Source organism: Lissotriton vulgaris, chromosome 4_2 (assembly GCF_964263255.1).
Source record: "Lissotriton vulgaris chromosome 4_2, aLisVul1.2, whole genome shotgun sequence".
Lineage (NCBI taxonomy): Eukaryota > Metazoa > Chordata > Amphibia > Caudata > Salamandridae > Lissotriton > Lissotriton vulgaris.
Window position 1 is genome coordinate 18,724,906 of NC_141692.1, and position 24,836 is coordinate 18,749,741.

A 24,836-nucleotide genomic window follows, 5' to 3' on the forward strand; every position below is an offset into this window, starting at 1 on the left:
CCGCATTCAGCAGATTAGGCTGCGTAAGTCTTATTTTGAGCTAGATGGTTTTGATACCTTACAGTATTTGTAAAAAAGTTCAGCCACTTACTACTGGAGAGGTCAGCACATCTGAAAGCTCCCGGGGGTTCTGCAGGTACCCTATGGTTTATGTGCCCATCTGGAGCCCATTTGAGGCTGGGAATTGTAAACAGTTCCAAGATCCTCACCTCAAAGCACAGCTCTGACCACAAGAGCGCTGATGCCGACAGCCAGGGAGAGCAGCGTGTAACTGATCTTCGAATTGTTTGCTCCATTGCACAGATTACTCGAGCAGCAGGTAGTAGTTGTTGTCACACCAAGAAGAGTTTCCGAGATTGGCGTACAAGATGACTCACAAGTCTTAGTGATGGATGCCATTCCTGTGAAGAAGTGTAAGGATTATTGAAAAGGTACTCAAAGACCCCACATTGACTCAGGATTACAGAGTGAATGAATAGAGAAACATAGGAGGTAGAAATACTCCGACAACCCATAGAAGACAGTCAATGCCATATCTTAACCCCTGGTTATCAGACTCACTCTGCTTGGTCACCAGTGTCACATTTATTGCTACATTACTCGGGTGGCTGTTTCCATTTTCCAAACGAGCCCTGTCTGAAAACTATTGTCCCTTTTCTCTTACACAAATTCTGTGAGTAGCTTCATACATTAACTGAACTCTGTACAATCAAAAAAATATGATTTCACACATGATCCCCCAGCTAGCTGGCTGATACCACAGGTTGTAACTATGAGCATGAACCATGATCTAATTGTGCAATCTCTAATCCTCATTGTGATCTATTACCTGGGCTCCCATGTCTGAGTCCGCGAACTCTGTGCTCGACTCTGGAGAGTGTCCTATGACCCGGGCCATTCGCCCAGGCTCTGTTCTATAACATTGGGAGCGTTTTGTGACCTCTGTCATTTAACCTGGGGGCATTCTACCATCAGACATATGCAGCTTGCTTAAAGGGTGGCCTCAACACAGGGTGCTTTCTATAAGCTGAGCACCCCCTTTACAGGCATCTGCAATCGTTTCCTGAGGGCCCTAGGTGTCTTCAATCACCTGAGCCACCAGCCAGCAGATACTGTGACTCTCCACCTCCAGGGTTCTTTTCTCCACTGACTCCAACACTTGCCTATGCTGAGGCCTCTAACACAGGAAGTGTTCTGTCACTAGAAAGTAAAGCTGGCTGTCATAGTGACTTCTAACCGATGCAGTGTTGGAATATGTCCGTGACTACATGTTCCATAGTTGTGTATTTGACCCTTTCCCATACAGGAAGTGACTCAAACCAATCACAATTTTGAAACCTTGTCTCTGCAACACCCCAAAGTTCTGTATATCTTTCTGTAGTTGAAATATTCAGAATACAGCAAATATTTCAAATAAGACCTTTACTATTGGACACATTACCCTAGATGAGACATCAAGCACACAATATTTGAAAAGAGTTACCACAAACTGAACACAGTATCTGAGATGCCATCTTCTAGAGCTGCACACTCTTCATCATTCCCTAGAATAACCTTCTAAAAATGGGCAAATTGTTTGTGCTGTGGTCTCCAGATATCAAAAGGCACACAATTGATGGACGGAAGGCAGAACAAATCAAAACATTCTCCCCCAGTCAAGAGATCTGGGTTAAATCCATCATTCTTTTGCTCACCATGCCACCCCAGTTTAGATCTGCCTCATGGGAACAGTCCAGTCCGAAATGCCAAGCCAGGTGCTCCCTGGACCAGAAGCAATCATCCTAGGACCGGTTTTGGGGTTTTATCTCTCTTCAACCAGGATAGCTTGATTCCAGTGGCACATTGAGCCCAGGACCCACGTCTGGGCATGTATGACAATGTTCTACATTCTGTCCATCAATTGTTCTTTTTGCATTTGTCACCACGAGTGGGAAGGGTATGCCCAGACGTGGGTTCTGTGCTCACCATGCCATTGGAGTCAAACTGTCCTGGCTGACGAGGGCTGACAGCCTGAAACCGGTCCTAGGATGCTTGTTTTCAGTCCAGGGAGGACCTGGCCTGGCAGTTCGGGCTGGACTGTTCCCATTGGGCGTAGGGTCAAGACTGTTTTGCATATGGCTGGGTCCAAACTGGAATGGCATGGTGAGCAAAAAAACAATGGATTTAGGCCCAGATCTCTGTACTGGGGTGAATGTATGATATTGTTCTGCATTCTGTCCATTTTTTTTTTCAGTGGACTCACATTGAGACCTCGAGAGCCAGTCTCATATAAACAGATCAATCTCCGTCTCATGCTCATCTCTTCTATGGACATCAAACCTTCTAAGAATCTCCCTCTGATCACAAGGGCTGGACACTAACTCCTCGGAGACTGACCAGGGGCATATTTAAAACCTGGAGCACTTGAAAGACTTAAAAAGAGGGCTGCACCATTCAAGTGAATACATATATAGTATGCACCACCCTAGTCATAGGATTTAAACAACAGAATTAAATTTAAACACTTTAATGCACTTTGAAGAAGAATATTTCTGAGGGAGATATAGATATTCATAATTGCACATCAAAGAGAACCAAAGCCAATCTTCAATAATACAAACATTTTGGAATCTGTCACAGGTCAAAGAGAAATTATTGGGTTCAAAAAGTGAAAGCAAAGGGAGAAACATTCAAATATGTTTTTTAATATTTGCAGTTACTGTAGCCAATGATAGCTTGTCACATACACTCCTAGTCAATTAAAGTTAGTTTGGGCTTTTTTTGTGGGGGGAGGTAGGCGATGGGAGTTTTCAGGTGGCTATGGTGAAACATAATGGAACCTTCTTTAATCTTTGTGCTATTTCATGCCCTTGTATTCAATGGTCATTATTTTCTATAATTGTGTTTCCGATGAAGCAACATTTTTTGACTCGTTATGGTTTGGAGATCTCCTAAAGACTGTGATATGGTTGTTTCTTTTGATAAATAGCCTGCTTGAAGGAAGTTTTTCCTATAGGGATGTAAAAGAGCATGGGCCTCATTCATGAGAAATGACGCATCGCTGCGTGAAACAGCGATGCGTCACTTCTCAGTGCGCACTCCTTGCAACATTCCTGATGCGTCATATTTAATGTATGACGCATCATGTCGCAAGGAGTTACAGGTACGTCAGTATTTCTGATGTATCTGTAAGCGGAAAAGTGACGCATTGCTGAATTGTGTCACAAAAGTGACGCAACTCCAGCAATGCGTCCTTTCACATGGGGCAAGCCCCATGTGAAAGGGCCTGCGTCAGTCTTATGCCTGCTGTGAGGCAGGCGCAAGATTTTGACGCAACGGCGTCCTAAAAGTGACGCAGTGAAATCTCATGGATTTCACTGCGTCACTTCTACGACCCTTACTCGCGTCAATACGCCCCCGTGCAAACATTATAACTGGCACAGGTGTAATGGGGTGCAGGGGTTTACAAAGTGATGCATCTACCTAGATGCGTCACTTTGTAAATATGGCGCAACAAGGCGCATTTTTTACGCCACTGGTGGGTCACAAAAAGTGACGCCCCGGCGGCGTAAAAGTGACGCACAGCCTCATAAATGAGGCCCCATGTTTTTATGAGTACCAAGTCTAAAGAAGTAAGTAACAAGGCTGAAATCCTGAATTCTTCATTATGCCATGCAGTTGAAAAGAACACTTGTCAAAGAGCACCCCATCGTAATCTTCAGCTTCCGCTTAACACACATACACACAGCTTAGACTGAACATTCTGCCATTAAAGCTCTGTGAACACACCACTACGGTGCACAACCACATCTCAGCAAATACTCACTCAGACCCTTCTTCAACTGAGCATTTTCTCACTCATTGTAAGAGGTCACATTGCTGTGGGTCTCAAATGTCTTTTAATGAACCTCAGTATAGCTCAGACCCTTCTTGTACTGAGCGTGCTTCCACTCAAATTCAGTGAGTATACATCACTGTGGTCTTCACTCACCTTGAATCATTGACAGAGCTCATACCCTTCTTAGACTGAGCACACCCTCACTATAAGTCCAAGCGCAATTCACTGTGGTCCTCAGTTACTTCTCATCACATGTAGAACTAGCTCAGACACTTCTTAAACTCATTACTTGTCAACCACAGAATCAAATGTATTACCAATATTTCCCATCTAAATGGAGAGACCTTTCACCCTATAATACATAACCTTTCTACTGACACTTCACATCCTGTGAATCCTGAAAAAATTATTTTCCAAGGAGTGGCCCAAATTAAATAACCTAATTGGCTGCAGATAAAAAGAGGTGCAGGATATGAGCTATCCTTCTCTTGCTGGAACCCATTTGTAGTGAGTACTGACACTGGAAAAATATTAGCCAGGAATGTGGAATTCCTATATCCCAATGAACAAGACATGTTTGAGGTCAGGTGCAACAATTCTTCATATTTACCTTGTCCAAAAGACACGTAGGCCCAATTCCCTGCTGCACAAAACGTGTGTCTGCCAATTACAATACAGACCTATGAAAGAGGACTTTGGAAACTTCTCAGAGCCCTTCTATCGTAACTACATCTGCATCTAATCCAAATCCTAGATATCGCAACAGGTGAGGTTTAGTCACTTTGCTTTTCTTACCTCATTTGCAAATCAATATTGATACATTGACAAAAATAAACAATTTTATTTTTATTTCTGATATTGAGAAATCATTTTTATAGATGCAGTAGTGGATTTTCAAACAATTCTGCATGTAGTCCGCAAACCTAAGATGATATCATCAAATGTTTTGACAATGTATTCTGTTGCTCAAGTATGAATTTACATTGAAAAAAATGAAAATATAAGAGGCGTTTGGCACCCACACATCCTGATAAAACATTTTGGGCCTCTCTTACACCCAAACTGATGTCTATATCTGATGTCTACTTAGTTTTTGTTTGGGATTTCAATCTTGTAATAGATCTTTTTTTATATCCCTCCACCAAGTCTACTTTTGTCCCTTCCTACATTCACAAAAAATTCAGCACAGCCATCAAACAAAGATTCCTTATTGATTCCTGGAGTATTTGCTACCCATGTTTACAAGAAAATACTTGTTTCTCCCCTCTACAATTTTTTCAGTCTAGGATTGATCACCTTTTTGTCTATTAACCCTTATCTTAGTACACCTTACGAGCTAAGATAGGTAATATTTTAATTTCTGATCATGCACCGGTGATTCTAGTTCTAGAACTCCTTCCCCTTCCCAGAAAGTTAGACATTGGTACTTCGATTTTTCTCTTTTATTGGCTACCTCTTTTACACCATGCTTTGATGCTTTTATAACAGACTTTTATGCTTTGAATGAAACTCTTGACTTATCATTTCCAATTATTTAGGATATGTTCAAAGTTGCTTTTAGAGATGTTATCCTTTCTTATGTTTCCAGTAAAACACTAGGTTTAATGAAACATATTAAATCTTTAGAACAATCCTACTTTGTATAGAAATCTAAAACTTGTTTAGATAATTTAATTTAGGCTAAATTTGATTTCAATAAACTTCCTATAGAAGAGGCTAACTCTTATCTCTTTGAATCTAGTTCCAGATACGATAGTGGCCAATAAAAGGCAGGAACACTCTTAACAAATCATCTTAAAATTAAAAAAGAGCGAACTAAAATAGAAACTATTTTAAGAGATTATTCCATGCGTCTTTTTAGAGACAATAATACCCTAAATGAATTTACTAAATGCTATCAAAATATATTTACGCCAGAGTTAGCTCCTCTGTAATCTGATATTAATTCATATCTTTCTTCTATCCATAAGGAATTTGGTTCAAACACTGATTTTACTTCCCATGATTCTGATTCCATAATTTATGATATTCATACTGCCATTAACTCTATTAAAATGGTAAAGTTCGTAGGCCTAATGGTTTTCCTATTGAATTCTACCTCCATTTCTCTAAAAAATGAATCTCTAAATTCCATCGATTATTTACTTGTGGTACTTCCTCCAATTCTGCTACCGGGACATTTCAAGAAGTCTCAATATGCCTTATACCAAAAAATAATAAAGATTATGTGTTATGCAAAAATTATAGACCTATTTCATTAATTAATTCTGATTATAAGATCATTGCCAAGATTCTGGCATTACCCCTTGATCTTCTCTTCCCCAATTAAATTGGTCAGGGACAAGTAGGTGTTGTTAAAGGTAGACAACTCTGATAATACCAGGCTTTTTTTTATGTTTTGAGTAAATCTAAAGCCTATAAACATTCCTTAGCAGCCATTTTCTTGGATGATGAGAAAGCTTTTGATCGAATACACTGGAAATGTTTATTCTCTACACCTCTGTGGTTTGATTCTGGGGAAAAGTTCATCATCTTAATCTCTCCTTTATTTTCTTCCCCTTCCGCATCTATATTTGTCAATGGCCTAATCTTGTCTCCTTTAATTTACACAGAGGTGTACGACAATGCTGTCTCCTATCGCCTCTTACTTTTTTAGCTATCAAATTTTTTCTTTCTAAATGCAACATAATAGTGCCATACACAGATTCAAATACGGAACAAAACACATTAAATGTTCAGTCTACGCTGATGATATGCTTTTATATATGGCCTCTCCTGATTCTTCTTTGCAACCCCTTTTATATGCAGTTTTCACTTATGCCTCACTTTCAAGTTATATACCTAATTCTGACAAATGAGAAATCCTTCGACTTAACAAATGGTGTATCAAACATAAGTTCCTCTCTTCAGGATTTCTTCGGTGCCCAAAACAAATTAAATATTTGGGCCTCTGGTTCACTACTTTTATAAAAGACATTATGGGGCATATTATCAAGAATGGCGTTAAAAATATCGCCGGTTTACCAGCAGTAACTGCAGCTAAAGCAGCAATAATGGGCTTATAATATGACGTGGAGAATTCAAATAGAAGCCCATGTTCACACCAGAACATGGACTTCTATTGGAATTGTCAAGGGCATATTATCAAGCCCATTATCGCTGCTTTAGCTGCAGTTTTCTGCCGCTAAACCAGCGATAATTTTTAACGCTGTTCTTGATAATATGCCCCTTGTCCCTTAACAGTATAATGTCTACTTTATCTAACCTTAGTCAACAAGGAGATTACGGCCGTGGCCGTGGAGAGTGGGACGCTCGTGGTGGAACATTCTACCCCACCAGGCAGCGTTTCAACAGGAGATGCTTCAACAGAGGCGGACATCGTGGAGGATTCCAAGCCCCAGAGTCTGCAAATTCCTGTTACCCTTGGGGGGGTTGTACTCAATTTTTCAAACGCAATTGGGTGCTGATCTCTCAGGATGCATGGATTTTACAGACGATTCAGGGTTTTCAGCTCAAATTTTGCCAGACTCCATTCCAAGTCACTCTTCCCAGGCAGCTCTCTTTTTCCCAACTAGAGCGCAATTTTATAGATGCAGAACTCGAAGAATTGCTGTGGAAACTCGCAATTGCCTTGCGGTTTCTGCAGCAATATCTTCTTCGTGCAAAAGAAAGGAGGCGGTCACAGGCAACTTTTGAATCTCAGAGAGTTCAACTAGTTCATGACCTACAAGCATTTCAAGATGGAAGGTATCCATCTTTTAGCGAATTTACTGAAGAATGGAGACTGGATGGTCAGGTTGGATCTCAAAGATGCCTATCTGTCAATTCTATTTCTCCTCCCAGCGCTGGTTTCTGCAGTTTCAATGGCGTAACTGGTGGTTAGAATACTTGGTCCGTCCTTTTGGGCTTTCCTCAGCGCCATAGTGATTCATCAAGGTGCTGAAACCGGTGATAGCTCATTTTTGAGAGCAGGAAGTCTGCATGATAGTGTATCTGGACGATATACTTATCATGGGCCAGACTCCAGCTCTAGCTGCGCAGCACTTGAACATGACCATGTCTGTGCTTCAGAATTTGGCATCCTCCATTCAGGTGATATTCCTGGGGCCTCTTCATTATCGAGCCCTACAGAGGTTACAGATTCAACACCTTCAAAATGGCGTAGCCTATCCAGACCTAATTCCCCTTTCCCAAGAATTGTGAGAATAGATTCAGTGGTGGCTGGCCCATGTGGACGCGTGAAACGGCATAGCCATTTTCAGCTCTCAACCAGAGGTGGTTAAAAAGTCGTTGGAGCTGGGTAGCGCGCTGCGGAGATATCTCCACAGGGAGACGGTGGTCCCTGCGCGAGCTCGAGCTGCACATCAATTGTCTAGAGCTATTGGCAGGGTCGTTTGCAATCTAGATTCTGGCCCCCTATTGACTATCTTGTTTCATCCTTCTTCGGATGGACAATATCTCAGCAGTGAGGTATATCAACAAGTTTGGTGGCACGAGGTCAACGATGCTTGCGGAAATAGTAAAGGACTTCTGGCATTACTGCCTGAGTCGTCAGATTTCGATCTTTGCAGAATATATTCTGGTGCAGTCCAACATAATAGCGGACTGGAACTCTCAGTAGCTCAAAGACTAGAGCAATTGCCAGCCCCAGCCCCAGACAGTCAGTTGGCTATAAGCAATATGGGGCAGCTGCGAGATCGACCTCTTTGCATCCAGGCTGAATCGGCAACTGCAGAATTTCTTCAGCTGGAGACCAGATCAGTTAGCGATGGCGACGGATGCCCTTTCTCAGAATTGGTCCGGGGCCTGAATTACGCTTTTCCCCCTTCATCTTAATTCCTAGGGTGACATCAATGGTAACCTGACAGCGGGCAGAGGTGATTCTAATATCCCCCCTCTGGAAGTCACAGTCCTGGTTCCCAACATTATTGGAGATGAGTTGTGACTTCCCCAGGATTATCCTGTGGTCCTCAGCGATGCTCCAGGGCCCTCATGGAGAAGAGCACCAAATGGTGTTATCGGGGCAGTTGTCCCTGATGGCCTGGAGGATTTCAGGCAAAGATGGGAAATGCTGGGATTTGCAAACAAAGCTGCACCTTTCATCAACCAGGCCTGGGCTCCCTCCACCAGGAAGCGGTATTCTTCAGCCTGGAAGGGCTGGGTTCATTGGTGCGTCTCGCCTCAGTGTCCATAATAGAATTGAACATTTTTTGCTCGAATGCTAGTTAATTTTTTATTCTCTTATTTCTTGGGACACAAAAGAACTGTTACAAGTTCAACACAACTTTTTGAGCACCCTCACAATCGCTTGCGTGTAGCGTATTTCTCATTTCTACAAGTTTGCTGAAGTCTGAGATTACATGGGAACAATGATCTCAGTCCCGCTAAGAAGAGAGTTGCTTTTCGCTGATTGAACGTCAGTAAAATGTGATTAATGTGTATATGTCATTCAAGAGGGTTGCACAGTGTTGTACCCAGCCCCCGAGAGTGCGCCTAAACTAATAGTGTGTTTTGTATTAACTTCCACAGAATCCAAACTGACAGACCACTGACCTGTTGCATCCTGGAGAATTGGGAGCCCGGTTGGACAAGACGGCAAAGTATATGAGTGTCTTTTCTCTCCTAAATTCCCCTTCCCTTTGAGTTTGAGAACACCTCCTGAGACTCCTGTACCTCCCAGTAGCGTCAAGAGGTCTCGCAGGAAGTCGAAGGAGCATTCATTGCCCCAGCGGACATATTGCCTTTTAGGTGAGTGGCCGCAACACTCAAAATGTTTTGCTTTTGCTAGACCCTATTTTATTACAAGATTGTAGACTCTGCACCCTGTGGCAGTGCTGTCCAGTGTCCAGTGCATGTGCTCTTTCCCTTAAAATATGGAGAGATTGGCTAATCATTGAATAGTTTATTTAACTTTTCTGTGTGCCTTCAGACACAATGTAGGGTGAAAAGTATTTAAAAGTGAGATATGTAGAAAATTAATGGTACATGTCACTACAGAAATAAGGCCTCAAAAGCTATCTTCACTCTGGCAGGTCTATCTGTTCTATGTAGATTTGCGTATATAATAAAATACTGATTCTGTATCTCAGGAATGGGACCAGCTAGAAGAAAATGTACAAAACTATTTTTATTCGTTTTTAAAAATCCAATTCAATGGTGAAGTTGGATTTCTAATAACGAATTCAAAAATTGCTTTTAAAAAGCCACTTTTTCTCCATAATGATCAAGTGGCTAGTTAGTTCTTTGGCTCTTCCTACCCTGTGGTCTAATTAGAATAAGAGAGAAAAAATGTGAAGTGCCTGTCAGGATCAAACAATAGTCTGAAATGAATGGGCAGATACTCCTCTGAATGCCACAGAGTATTCAGGGTGGGGTCTGTGTGCATCTTGTGACACCATATTGTCAGAATCTGCTCCACAGTTATGATGAGGTACATATAACAAAGCAGGGGACATGAAAGGTAGAGAATAGGATGCCAAGATAATTGTTGTGTTAACCTTCTTTGTTTATTCATGGGTCCTCATGTAGACCTACCAGACTTCTGTCTCAGGCTTTGTTGTTGGATTACCATGGTACAATCCCCCCATGCCCCTAGCTCAAATAGAGGCCGAAGACGTTTTCCATCATGAAAATGTTCTGGAACATGGCAATTTGGGCCTGATGGCAATAAGGAGAAAGGGAACTATGATAGGTTGGGCAGGGTTGGCCCTAGGAACTTTCACCCATTAGTTAGGGAGTGCCCCTGAGTCATATTCCACCAACTAGCTGTTAACAGGCATAAATGTGGCACTCCAAGGCACCTGGACAGAACACTTACTGGACCAGCCAAAGATCAGAAGAAGACTGCACATACTGTCTGTGACTTAAGAGGAGCCTTTGAGCTGGACCTGCTCCCTTTTGTACCCTGGACAAAGCAGTAGACTACTAGCCTCAAATAGCTGACTAGCTGTGTGGCTACAGGGAGACCATTTTGTTTCATGAAAGTAACTAGGTGGCCAGTAACATCTGGCCCTGGACCACCTCCCTACTATTGACCTCTGCCTAACACTCTGGGTGTCTCTATTTGCCTCCCATGTGGTCCTGCTGGCTTTAGAAGTGTACACCGTGGTTGTTTAGACAGTAGAAGAAAGTTGGGAAACTTGTCAAAACCTTTTCTTCAGACCGGTGGGACTTTTTCAAACTTTCTTGCTTCCAGATTTCAGTGGGACCAATCAACTCAGTATATCCAACACAGTCTCCATTGTATTTGGCCTGAAGTTGCACCTTGTTCTTGGTCTGCCAATTCTTATCTACTGTTGCCTCCATTGATTCTCATTTCAGTTTGAGATTTTTTTTGTTATGGATTTTGAATGTATTACTTTTTGGGTATTGCCTAAATACACCTTGCTCTACGTTATCTCTGTCGGTTCCATGCCTTAGTCACTAGGGGGTTGAGCTCAGATTAATTTAGTGACATGAGGGTTCATCCTGACCAGGGTTGTGACTATTTCTCAATAGTTGCCAACTCCAAATACTAATCAAATTTCTTGCCCACATGTCCATATTTTTGATGAATAATTACACTCAGAATTCATGTGAGTGGTTCTTCTTTGACACCTATTTCATAACAGTTAATGTTGAGGGTTTATGCAGGGCTTCAACATGCAGCAACGACCCCGCATGGAGTGTTCATTCATAATTCTTTTTAAAGAGCAACGTTTGCTCAATTTCTATTTTTGCATGTGCCATCATTGAGCAATGTTTAATCCCACCAGTAAGCATTCTTAGGCACTTCCTCAGCTCCTGCCACCTTTGGTAAATGCTTAGATGTATTAAGAGGTGACCATGTATTAAATGAATGGCACCGTTTTATATTTCCCTTTTATGCCCCCAACATCTTCTCAGATGGGTCATGTGTCCCATTCTGGGATGCTGATCGGCTCTGGTTTGTCACTCACTGCCCAGCTTTGTTAATTGTGATCTCCACTTGTGGAAGTAGTCACAAACATCAAACACACATACTCACAAGTAATGTGGTCCAATTTGCCATTTAGCACCCTTAACCCCACAGCGTGTCTATTCATGTGAGTACCAAATGTTGCTTGTTTGAAATTGTCTGACTTACACCCCCACTCACATTATTTAAAAAGATATGCCCCTGCATACATTAATACTTTTTGCATTAACACCACATTGAACATTTCCGAATTCCCCGGAATCTGTATACAGATGCAAGGCTGAGTTTTTATGGAAATACCTGAGTGGGGTGGAATGCCTCATCTAAGAACAGCGTTTGCACCAGAGAGGTCAGCCTTCCTTACCTGAGCCAGATGCGTAGACGCTCTTGCAGTAAGTGTCTGATCCAGTGTTGCACTTGTTGGATTTCATGCAGTATGCGTTGGTCACTACGTCCGAGCATAAGTAACATTCCAAGGCTTGACCTGAGGAAGGACAAACACTTGGTAAGAGTTGGATACCATTTACTGATCACTTCCTCTCACTCTAAGACCATGAAACAGGATCTGTATGTTCCCTCTGAGCCTTTCACAGGCTGGTATTTCAGCTCTGGATCCTCCCTCAGCCTGTATGAATTGTACATGATATTAACATATAAGAGATACATGGTGCTCTCTGTGGTGATTCTGCTGGGGATCCTGTATGAATTGTACATGATATTAACATATAAGAGACACATGGTGCTCTCTGTGGTGATTCTGCTGTGGGCCCTCCCTCAGCCTGTATGAATTGTACATGATATTAACATATAAGAGACACTTGGTGCTCTCTGTGTTGTTTCTGCTGTGGGTCCTCCCTCAGCCTGTATGAACTGTATGTGATATTAACATATAAGAGACGCATGGTGCTCTCTGCGGTGCTTCTACTGTGGGTCCTCCCTCAGCCTGTATGAACTGTATGTGATATTAACATATAAGAGACACTTGGTGCTCTCTGTGGTGCTTCTACTGTGGGTCCTCCCTCAGCCTGTATGAATTGTATGTGATATTAACATATAAGAGACACATGGGGCTCTCTGTGGTGATTCTGCTGTGTGTCCTCTTTCAGCCTGTATGCATTGTATGTGATATTAACATATAAGAGACGCATGGTGCTCTCTGTGGTGCTTCTGCTGTGGGTCCCCCTCAGCCTGTATGAACTGTATGTGATATTAACATATAAGAGACACTTGGGGCTCTCTGTGGTGCTTCTGCTGTGGCCTTCCCTCAGCCTGTATGAACTGTATGTGATATTACCATATAAGAGACACATTGTGCTCTCTGTGGTGATTCTGCTGTGGGCCCTCCCTCAGCCTGTATGAATTGTATGTGATAATAACATATAAAGATAACACATGGTGCTCTCTGTGGTGCTTCAGCCGTGGGCCCTCCCTCAGCCTGTATGAATTGTATGTGATATTAACATATATGAGACGCATGGTGCTCTCTGTGGTGCATCTGCTGTGGCCTCCCTCTTCTCCTGTATGAATTGTATGTGATATTAACATATCGGAGAAACATGCTGCTCTCTGTGCTGCTTCTGCTCTGTGTCCTCCCTCAGCCTGTATGAATTGTATGTGATATTAACATATAAGAGACTCATGGTGCTCTCTGGGGGGCTTTTGCTGTGTGTCCTCTTTCAGCCTGTATGAATTGTATGTGATATTAACATATAAGAGGTGCACGGTGCTCTCTGTGGTGCTTCTGCTGTGGGTCCTCCCTCAGCCTGTATGAATTGTATGTGATATTAACATATAAGAGAGGCATGGTGCTCTCTGTGGCGCTTCTACTGTGGGTCCTCCCTCACCCTGTATGAATTGTATGTGATATTAACATATAAGAGATGCATGGTGCTATCTGTGGTGCTTCTGCTGTGGGTCCTCCCTCACCCTGTATGAATTGTATGTGATATTATCATATAAGAGATGCACGGTGCTCTCTGTGGTGCTTCTGCTGTGGCTCCTCCCTCAGCCTGTATGAATTGTATGTGATATTAACATATAAGAGACGCACGTTGCTCTCTGTGGTGCTTCTGCTGTGGGCCCTCCCTCAGCCTGTATGAATTGTATGTGATATTAACATATAAGAGATGCATGGTGCTCTCTGTGGTACTTCTGCTGTGGGTCCTCCCTCAGCCTGTATGAATTGTATGTGATATTAACATATAAGAGAGGCATGGTGCTCTCTGTGGCGCTTCTACTGTGGGTCCTCCCTCACCCTGTATGAATTGTATGTAATATTAACATATAAGAGATGCATGGTGCTCTCTGTGGTGCTTCTGCTGTGGGTCCTCCCTCACCCTGTATGAATTGTATGTGATATTAACATATAAGAGATGCACGGTGCTCTCTGTGGTGCTTCTGCTGTGGCTCCTCCCTCAGCCTGTATGAATTGTATGTGATATTAACATATAAGAGATGCATGGTGCTTTCTGTGGTGCTTCTGCTGTGGGTCCTCCCTCAGCCTGTATGAATTGTATGTGATATTAACATATAAGAGACTCATGGTGCTCTCTGTGGTGCTTCTGCTGTGGGCCCTCCCTCAGCCTGTATGAATTGTATGTGATATTAACATATAAGAGACGCACGTTGCTCTCTGTGGTGCTTCTGCTGTGGGTCCTCCCTCAGCCTGTATGAATTGTATGTGATATTAACATATAAGAGACTCATGGTGCTCTCTGTGGTGCTTCTGCTGTGAGTCCTCCCTCAACCTGTATGAATTGTATGTGATATTAACATATAAGAGACGCACGTTGCTCTCTGTGGTGCTTCTGCTGTGGGCCCTCCCTCAGCCTGTATGAATTGTATGTGATATTAACATATAAGAGAGGCATGGTGCTCTCTGTGGTGCTTCTGCTGTGGCTCCTCCCTCAGCCTGTATGAATTGTATGTGATATTAACATATAAGAGACGCACGGTGCTCTCTGTGGTGCTTCTGCTGTGGGCCCTCCCTCAGCCTGTATGAATTGTATGTGATATTAACATATAAGAGACTCATGGTGCTCTCTGGGGGGCTTTTGCTGTGGGCCCTCCCTCAGCCTGTATGAATTGTATGTGATATTAACATATAAGAGATGCATGGTGCTCTCTGTGCTGCTTCTGCTGTGGGTCCTCCCTCACCCTGTATGAATTGTATGTGATATTAACATATAAGAGATGTATGGTGCTCTTTGTGGTGCTTCTGCTGTGGGTCATCTGATCCTGTATTAATGTTATGTGATATCAACATACGAGACGTTCGTGCAGCTGGGCTCGCCACCCCTACACTTTTACAAGCTGTGATGCTTCTCCTGTGGGCCTTTCCTGAGCCTGTGTTCATTAAAGTTTCACATAGTTAGAAACGTTTGTTCTGATAAAAATATTACTCGCAGGTCCATGGTGGGTTTGTGCTTGGTTACTCAATCGAAGTTTTGAAGGGTCATATTGCCACACTTCTTCCAGATTTTCTGTCAGTATGAGCTGCAGAAGTAGTTTGCAACCAGAACCAACCAGGCAACCCATTGAAAATTTGCCAACTGCCAAGTTGGAGTGGTAACCTATTTTATGTAAATCAGGTTGCTTTCACGAAAATAGTGTTCTCTGTTTTATAGCAGTCACAGGCAGGTTGGTCGCCTGACCCTTACAGACCCCTTTCCCTGTGCTTTGAATTGCAATTTGAATTGTGTTAGGTGTCATTTAAAATGTTGTCTATCTGCTGAAATATAAGCTTTCCGCGGTAGTAGCTGGACTTCTTGAATTGATGTAGGAGGTTGAGGACCCAAGAACAATAAAAGGAATACAAAAAGAACAAAATATTATTTTGGGGCACTGTACATCACAAATGAACGCAGTAGTTATTTTTAATAATTTCTTTATTTATCATTCATTTGTTCTACCTTACTTTATAACATTTTGCATAGAAATAGCATGGTCCAGATGCCCCATTGAAGCTTAAAACATAAAGAGAAATGCAATAAATAGACAAATAAAATATAAAATATTTTTTACAATATATAACTGATTTAACTTGAGACATGGGGAGCGAGACACCCTCTATGAACTATTAAGCGTCCAACTGCATCAAACACAAGTATCCACTTGCCCAGATTGATCTGTCTACAGAACCTTCACTCATTGGCCAATCATAATTCACAGGGGTCACAGGGTGGGAAAGGACGCCATATTAGAGATGGACTTCTTATGCTAATTTTTCCTGTCCAGGTCCTCCAGTTTGAGATATATTGGATTCACTCACAAAATAGCAACACTTGCTGGGGTATGCCTTTCTAGGTATCACGACTGGCACTTTGGAATTTCTTAATAATCAACCCCTTCATTGGGGGTTTGTTTCTGAGAAACGAAAAGAAATGCCAAGCCAAATTACAAGTGAGACTATCTTGAATTATTATTGTAAATACACTTCTCCAGTCATATCCAATTGGGGACGCCACAGGTGTGCATGAGACTAATTAAGACAGATTGCCTCATACCTGCATGGATCCAGAAGAGTCACATGCTGCCTCACCACTTCAAATATTAGAGCTGATGCAGTACTCAAAAGTACCTACAGTGGACCAGGGCGACCACGCAGAAGACTTCTCCTTCCTCGAACAATTGACAAACTGTGGGCCAGATTGCATTACGCGGGCTCCTAGTGGCAGAATGACTCCCCCTCATTTTACTCATATTAAATTCCAGAGCCATTTTCCTCCTGAGAGCTGCTGAAACACTTTGGGAGAGACATCAAGGAGGTAATAAGTCTACCCGTGGCCCCAGCCGAAACATCGCTGTGCGTCTCTGGGGGTTGGGATACCTGGATTGGAGATCAAGGTGATAGTGAGCCATGCACCCTGGGCTTGAGACCATAGACACTAACAATATTTGGTGAGTTATCAACCTTTAACCAGTCTTTGGCAAGGAGCAGCAGATCATCAACTAAGCAGGCAGGTCAGTGCTATGCCCCTTTGCCTTTAAAGTCACCCCCTGGACCTCATAGCTCACCCACTTTATTTATTTGGGACAACCCTTCTTCTCCGAAATGGCATTCACAGATGCTGTGGTAATGTCACTGGATGCCAAAATAGTGTTTGATGCCATTGAATAGCATTATTTATTCACAGTGCTGGTGAAGATGGAATTGGAACTCAACTTTGTGGCCTGTTTGAAACTCCTTTACAGGAACCCATTAGCACAGGTGGAAGTAAATGATAAAACCTCCTCAACTTTCCCTCTTCAGGGAGGGATGGGGCAGGGTTGCCACTGTCACCTTTGACCTTTGCCCTTGTACTAGATCCCCTGGCATCATGTAACTGTGGTGATCCACTTATAAGAGGCTTGCGCTGGACAGGAGAGTGGAAGGATCACATTTTCCTTGATGCCGATGACGTACGTTTATGCCTACATCACCCGCATCCTCACTGAATAGAGTTCTGAATATATTTACAAACTTTGGGAAATATTCAGGCTTTATATAACCAAAATTTCTGCCCTATTCTATGACCAAACTTTTTACACCCACTACGACGTTTGAAGGAAGATGTGCAATACTGGAAATCCCTCCCATTCTACGTGCTGGGACTCCCTAAATTGTTAAACACAATACAAAACTCCCCATCCCCAGTCCCGGCTGTCTATTTTAAAGCCATGGAAAGTGAACAGAGAACACTTCTATGGGATGGCAAGCCGCCTTGAATAGCTACGCAGAAATTAGTAATGGGGTAGTACTTTAGAGGTATTGGGCTACCAGATATACAGAAATATTACTGGACAGTACATCTAATGGTGGTCAATCAGTGCCTACATCGACAACATGACAGACAGCCTGGTATGGGCAAAGAAGGTCACACAGGCCTCCCCATTATGGGATACTAAATAACTGGGATTCCTGAGAAACGTCAAAGGTTTTGAAAGATGGGACCTCATAGGTATCCCGCGAATGGGAAACTTATGGGCACAAGGAGGGGTGGTTCTCTCTGCAACACTACAGAGATAATATGATCTAGCAGATACAGAGTTGTTTCGATACATACAAATCAGACATGCTCTCCAGGTGGCCATCCCTGCAGGGGGGGGGCTCCCTGAGTCCTCTCCACTGGAAAACAGAATCCTTATGGACTGTATGGATCGTAAAGCAATCTCCCTGACCTATACAAAATTAACACTTCTCCTGACCCCTGCTTCAATTTCGGGAGCACTGGACAGGAGATATTGGGGAACTAGTTGATGAGAAGTGGCAGGGAGTGCTGGCCTCCCCCCCCGGAGGCTGCCTTTTCCTCAAGATTTAAATTAATACATCTCAAGATAGTAAATACATTCTACTTCTCTTGCTACACTATAGTTAAGATAGGTCGCGGGGTATATCCGAATTGTAGGAGGCACTGTAGTCATGTTTTACCACATAATGTGGCACTGCATGTACATAAAGAAATTTTGGGGAGCAGTGTCCGCTGTATTGGAGAGACACTAGGGTTGACATTGAAGCCAGAGCCTAAATTGTGCCTCCTAAATGTATGAGGGGCTACAGATTTGAACAGTAAAGAAAGGGCCTTGGTTATGCGGGTAAAGACAATAGCCAAACGGAACATAGATAAATCAGGAGGTGCTCCTGAAACACCAATACTCCATGCATGGACGGAGGGCATGGACTGGTGCATGTTATCAGAAAAGACAATATACGAAAGCCGCAGTTGCCCGATGAAGTGGGTTTATATATGGGGTAAGTGGAACTCATTTAGGGAAGACAAATGTTTGCTGCCTGTACTGTACTCCCAGCCCACATGAGGAACAACTTGGTCTTTATGTTAAAGGGGAAGGAAAGTTAACATAACAATGCATATTTTTGTAATTGTGAAGTATATCAAGTCTCTTAATGCCGTCTGTCCATTGCTAATGTGCTGTAATATGACAGATATACCCTGTTTTTGTCATCAATAAAAAGAATTTTAAAAGAAAAAAAAGAAAGGGCATTTAAATAGCACTCATCCTCGACTGACCAGGTCACCTCAAATGGTCTGGCTACCCTATGGTCACCTCATACGAAGTGCACCCTTCCTGTAGGCTGATGACAGAGTTGCCTCTAACTACTGTCTTTGACATTGTCCTGTAATTGGGTCATATGATTTACCCTCACACCATGGCAGAAATGTTTTTTTACTGTCCCATGTCATCTAGTCTCCCACAACTACTCACAAGTCACCACATGCTGTCCTCAAGGACGTCTCAGCATCTGCTCTTTTCTGGAGCTCTTGTGGACAATATAGTGCGGAGCACCCCAAAACAGGACACTATGGTAGAAATAGCACTAAACCCAATTCTCATGAAAACCTCTACTTTGGGCCCTAAAATGGTGGCCTTTGACACTACTATGTCAGGGCTTACTGCAGAAATGCAATCCATGTGCTCTGACTTTGCATCAGTTCATAATTGACTACACATGTTGGATAGGAGGTTAAAGGACCCAGACAGGCAAACATATCAACAGCCAGACTTAAGCAAAAGGTTGCAGTCCTTGAAGATTGCTCCCAGTGGATCACTAGCTGCATCTAAGCAGTATACGAGGAAGTGAAGATACATACTATGAATAACTACACGCAAGAGGGTTAACCTATGTTAATGTGATCTCTCCAGATTGAGAGATCAGTTGTGTTGCCCTTAGTATACCCTAGAGATTGAGGGATCTGCACCGAAAGCTTGTCAACTTGCTAGCTCATGGGGGCCTATTTAAACAGAATAGGTGTGTTCCCATCCCCCTTGTGTTTGAAAAGGCTCTCTTGACCCATTGAGCTGACAAGCTTTTGGAGATGCACCAGTGCCCCAGGGGGAGGCACTCAGACCTGAGAGGATTGTGGCAGTTTTCTCAGCATCTCTAGATAAATTTAGTTTTTCATCTCTACTGATGAAGGATAATATCCAGAAACACATATGTCTAAAGATTCACAGTACTAATCAGCACCAACTTTGGTGAAACGCTTCAGCAAAAATACACAAAAGCATTTAAATTGTACTGCATTTACCATAATGCTAAGGGGTAAACTGTGGTGGGAGGTGAGGAAGTGTGCTCCCATCCCCTTTTGTTTGAAATGGCTCCCTTGAGCCATTGAGCTTGTTTTTTTATCTGTACTGATGAAGCATAATATCAGAAAACCCATGTGTCTAGAGATTCACAGCACTAACCTGCACCAACTTTGGAGAAACACTTCAGCCAAATTAAGCATTTAAAGTGAACTACATTTACCATAATGCTATGGGGTCAATTGTGCTGGGAGATGAAGCAGTGTGCTCTCATCCCCCTAATGTTTCAACCTGTGATATGGCCCCAAGGATCATTAGGCTGAGAAATATATTGAATCCCTACGATTAGTGAATGATATTTCCAACTTTAGACTAGGCGTGGGCGGAAAATCCGTTCCGCTCCCGGATTTTGCGGATTTTCGGGAAATCCGCAATCCGCGAGATTTGCGAATTTCCCGCAAAATCCGCAAATCCGCGAGCAGCGGATTTTGCTCGCACTGCTCGCACTGTTCGCGTGAGTTCGCGCCCCGCGAATAAGTGCAAAATTGCAGAAATACGATCTTAGCAAAACTGAAAGTAACTACTTACCAGGTTCAAAAGTTCAGGCTCATCATTAGTAGCCATTTCCTGGAGTGCTTCCTGAGGGGCCCCTCCAGAGTTCAGTTGCCAGTTGAAACTATTATGTGACCCTGCTCTGAACCTCAGAATAGTTACACATATGCCACAAAGGTCCTGAATTAAGCAGGAGCCAGGCTGGAAGTTAAAATCCATTAATCAGCCCCTAATTCATTATTGTCAGTTGGGGCAGGGCAGGTGTTGTAACTAATTTTGCAACAATGAAAGCACTTAGCAAGTGCAAAAGATCACTAATCAGGGCGCACTAAGGAAGCAGGTGCCAGCTAAAAAAATATTCTGTGACACATGAATCAGCCCCAAATTAATTCAGGTCACTTGAGGCAGGGAAGGTGTGCTTTGCTTTGCCGAAAATAATGTACACTGGACAACCAGAGGGTGTGGTGATGAAACAGAGGGTGGCATGGGTGGGCCAGAGGGTGGCATGAGTAGTCAGAGAGTGGCAGTGGTGACAGAGAGTGGCAGTGATGAAGAAGAGTGTCCCAAACAGGCTGGACACGTAGAAACAACAAGTTCGCGAAACTTGCGACCCGACAGGTAAGTTCGCAATTTGCGAAAGTGTACAAAACCCTCGCGAACTGGCAGAAACACGGGCGAACACAAAAAAAAAAAATCCGCAAATTTGCGGGAATTCGCGGATTTTGCGGATTGCGAATCCGCAAATCCGCAAAATTCGCGAACGCGAGATCCGCAAAATTCGCTCATGCTTACTTTAGACTAGTGCATTCAGACAAATAACATGAATCATGCATGCAAACATACAAACCATAATGAACCTATTTTCTCTGCTAGGAAAGAGAAAACATACAACTATATTTCATTTGTTGGGGTACATATGTCCCCATTACATAGTCTTGTCTCATGCTTTGACACAACTTGCCTATTGTGTGCAACAAGAAATGCAAACATGTGGTCACCCCTCTATCACGCAGACCCTCCACATATATACACAATTAAAAGCACACAATATAAGAAAACCTATTTAAAATGAAAATAAAGTTACAGACAGGTATCATCTGTGACCTACATGTTCTAAATTTTAGTTAGGCATCATAGGGTAGAGGGGGCAGGCGAGCCCTGCAGTCATACACTGGGGAGATAAGAGAAAGATGACCATTCATTAATTTCCTCATTCAGTGTGGGGTCATTACCACATTTCCAGACAAAAAACTGCTGTTCACTTACTTCATCAAGGAACATCGTCTGTAATTTTACTTATTTGGCTCTCCGCATGACCTGAATGTTAACTGTGCTTTTTCTGTGCAGAGTTTCGAGTAGAATGCTATGCAAGTCACATGCCACAGAGTATCATGCCACCAGGGTTGTGAATGATTGTTTACTGGTTGTGAGGCATGGACTCAGTTCGGCCACCTCACATTGGTTGGTGTAGGGAACATGTAGTAATGTGCTTACAGTTCTCTTCCAGCTTGTGTTGATGGTGTCCTTTGTTAAGGTCAAGATGGGAGAAGACTTTGGCTCTATTTAGCTGCATGAACAGGTCCTCTATGTGTGGACTAGGAAGTCTTTCCCTCTCAATTGCTTTGTTGGCCTAGCATATTTCAACATAGATGCGCACCGCTACTCCACTGTCATTTTTTGGCACCACCACTATTGGTGACAGCCATGACGTAGGACCGGGAGGTTCTCAAAGATTTCATGCTTCAACAGCTTTGCAGTTCTTTCTCAATGGCGTCTTGCACGTGAAATGTGACTCTGGAGTGCTACTGGGCGAATGTCTTAATTAATATGAAGTTGCTCATTCATTTTCTTGAACCTTCCCAAGCCATAAAACAATGACTGAAACTGACTCATAGTTTCAAATTGACAATGGGGTTATAGTTGAGGGATATCGTCTCATGTCAGCAGCAGTGTCAAACCTGAGGAAGCATGCACTGGATAAAGTTCTTTGTAAAACGTAAATTGGCATTTGCACTAACATTGAGTTATGTTGCATATTTGCAATGAACGACCTTTCACTGGGCAATGGTTTGGCGGCAGCCCAAATGTATAACTTTGTGTTTGACAGGTTGAGGAACAGGAGACAGGCTGTTAAATTGTTTGACTGCCATAATGTTAGTTGACACACCACTGTCTATGATAAAGGTTATGGGGCCGCCGTTGACATTTATCGGAATTTTGAGACAGTGTACAAATTAATTCTGCTGTTTACTTTGTTCGTAAGTCATTGTCCTTTGTTGTTCTCTTCAAGCAGCAAAACCTACATGTGTATGTTAATATTTGGTCAATACCATCATCGCACATCTATCTTCAACACTCGTGGTTGATAATGAGGTTGAAGAGCCTTTGTAGGATGACATTATGACAATTAACTTTTCTTGGCTTCTACATGTTGTAACTGATGTTGCTTATTATTCTCGCTGTAATGCAGTTGGTTTCTATTTTGCCGTGCAAACTACTATGAAGTAGTTTTCTTTCTCACATCCTTTTCACATCTGTTCTATGCCTGGATGTTTACCTTCATGGGGAAGCAAAAACCGACATAACAAACACAACTTTATCTTCTTTGGAGATGTTGACTTGCGTTCATCTACGTTGTACTTGAGCTTGCTTTTCATGATGAACACTGATTGCGTTTTCGCTTCTCCAGCTTACATAGCAGCAGCTTGTTGATTCAAGTTTTTATTGCCCCTTCAAGCAAGTATCTCTCTCAAAATGCATCTTCAGAATGAGTCTGAAAGCCAGCCATTGATGACTCGGAGGCATATGGCTTCTCCGTCATTATAACCATTAAACTTGCAGTGTTTGCTTGGCACATCAAGTCTCCATGGCCGGAATGGGAACCGAAACCGGCCCTGACAAACTGCTTGGCAGGTGCCCCCTGGAGTGAGGGGAGGTGCAGCCGAGCAGTTTGAAAGGGCCGGTTTCGGCTGATTTTGGTACAGGGGCCAAAAATGCAGACCCCCGGTAACAAAAATGTCCCCAAAGGGCCCAAAACTGGCCCCCACCCTAGAGGCCCACCAGAGAAACACCTGGTGCCCCCTAAGGCCAGTCCAGCCCTGCAAGTCTCAACAAATTCATCCATCGTTTCACCATATCGTTGTTCCACTTGATTGAAAATGTTCCTTTCTTATTGGACGTTTGGCATAAGATTGAACTTGGTTCCCAAGGCTTCTTTGACCTGACAGTATGATATTACATCAGTTTGTGAGATTTTCTTCTGTCTTTCTTTTACTCCATTACCAGAAAGGTTCATTAGGTATTTAATGGTTTTGTTATAATCTACTTCTTCCAGGGCATATATAAAATCAACAACATCTTTATGCAGCAGTTCACCTGGCTTCAAAATTCTTCTCCTTCACGGTGTTAGTTTCAGGAACGTGGCTGTCATGTATTTAGCTCTTCCCTAAGCTGTTGTTGAGAGCAGGTGCTGTTCTGATTGGTTTGCTGAGCACCTGAAGCTGCACCTTTTTTAAGCACTGGCCTTGTGCTTGAGCTTGGGTCCTCATGCTCCTTCAGAAGCTGTATAGCACTTTACTCATCCTTGATGGTGAGCTTGTTTTCTGTTTCTCGTAACTGAATGTCTTTGCTGTCTTTTTGTTTTGTTTGAGTTATTTCTCTGTATTGTGGCTCTCTTTTCAACGCTTTTCTCAAGCGCTCCGCGGTTGGGCCTTCAACTGTTCCACTGCTGTGTCTGGGCTGGAGCAGTGCCAACTTCAGACTGCTTTCCATCAACTTGAACGCATGTGGCATGCACAAGCAGTTTGCTGGACCATTACAAACTATCAGGGAGAACAATCGTGTTTATTCGGGGCACATATACCCTATTTGTCTCCAGATGTAGCGTCCTCCATAGCCTAGGAGCATGCAAATAAATTCACCACACGCAGAGCTCTGTAATATTCATCTTAATTCCTCGGAGTACAATCACACACTTCATTCTCATTATGTCAAAACTGTTACTAACCACACCTGAACAACTCTCAGCATGTTACATAATTCATCTGTTGAGTTTGCACAGAACCACATGGTTCATAGCACACATTCTCACTGCAATACAGCACCCACACTTCCACACCTGAGTTCTGAACATGGACTGCATCCTCCCACTAGTTATCTGCCTACACCTCTATTGCACCCCGGGTGGCTTCCATCCATTTGTGGTTAGAGGAGCAAGGTTTTCAGCATAATGATTAGGTTTGATTAACCAAAGATCCCTTTTGTGATACTTAATTGCATCTGGACCATCAAGCTCTAAGTAGTACCTCAAAAGGTTTTCTTGTAACCCACACACCCTTCTGTGAGAGCATCATATCTCACTTCTCCTGAGCTAATACACCCAACTGTAGCACTACGTCACCCCATTGTGTAACATGTAACACCAAGACTCTCTGCAAAGGTGTTACATGTTACACTCTCGCTTTATTTCTTAAGTGGAAATATGTCCCCATCACCACCTCACCCAGG

The 24,836-nt window shown here is 42.9% G+C and overlaps 1 protein-coding gene across 1 annotated transcript in view; it reads right to left on the minus strand.

The window, feature by feature from the left end:
- Nucleotides 1–210: 210 nt before the first annotated feature.
- LOC147718153 (secreted Ly-6/uPAR-related protein 1-like) overlaps nucleotides 211–24,836 on the minus strand; it is a 28,914-nt gene continuing 4,288 nt past the window's right edge. Inside the window, exons 2-3 of the mRNA XM_086919228.1 lie at nucleotides 12,118–12,237; nucleotides 211–401 (exon numbers count right to left, since the gene is read on the minus strand). Of these exons, the coding sequence (XP_086775354.1) occupies nucleotides 211–401; nucleotides 12,118–12,237 (311 nt within the window). The remainder of the gene's footprint in view (nucleotides 402–12,117; nucleotides 12,238–24,836) is intronic.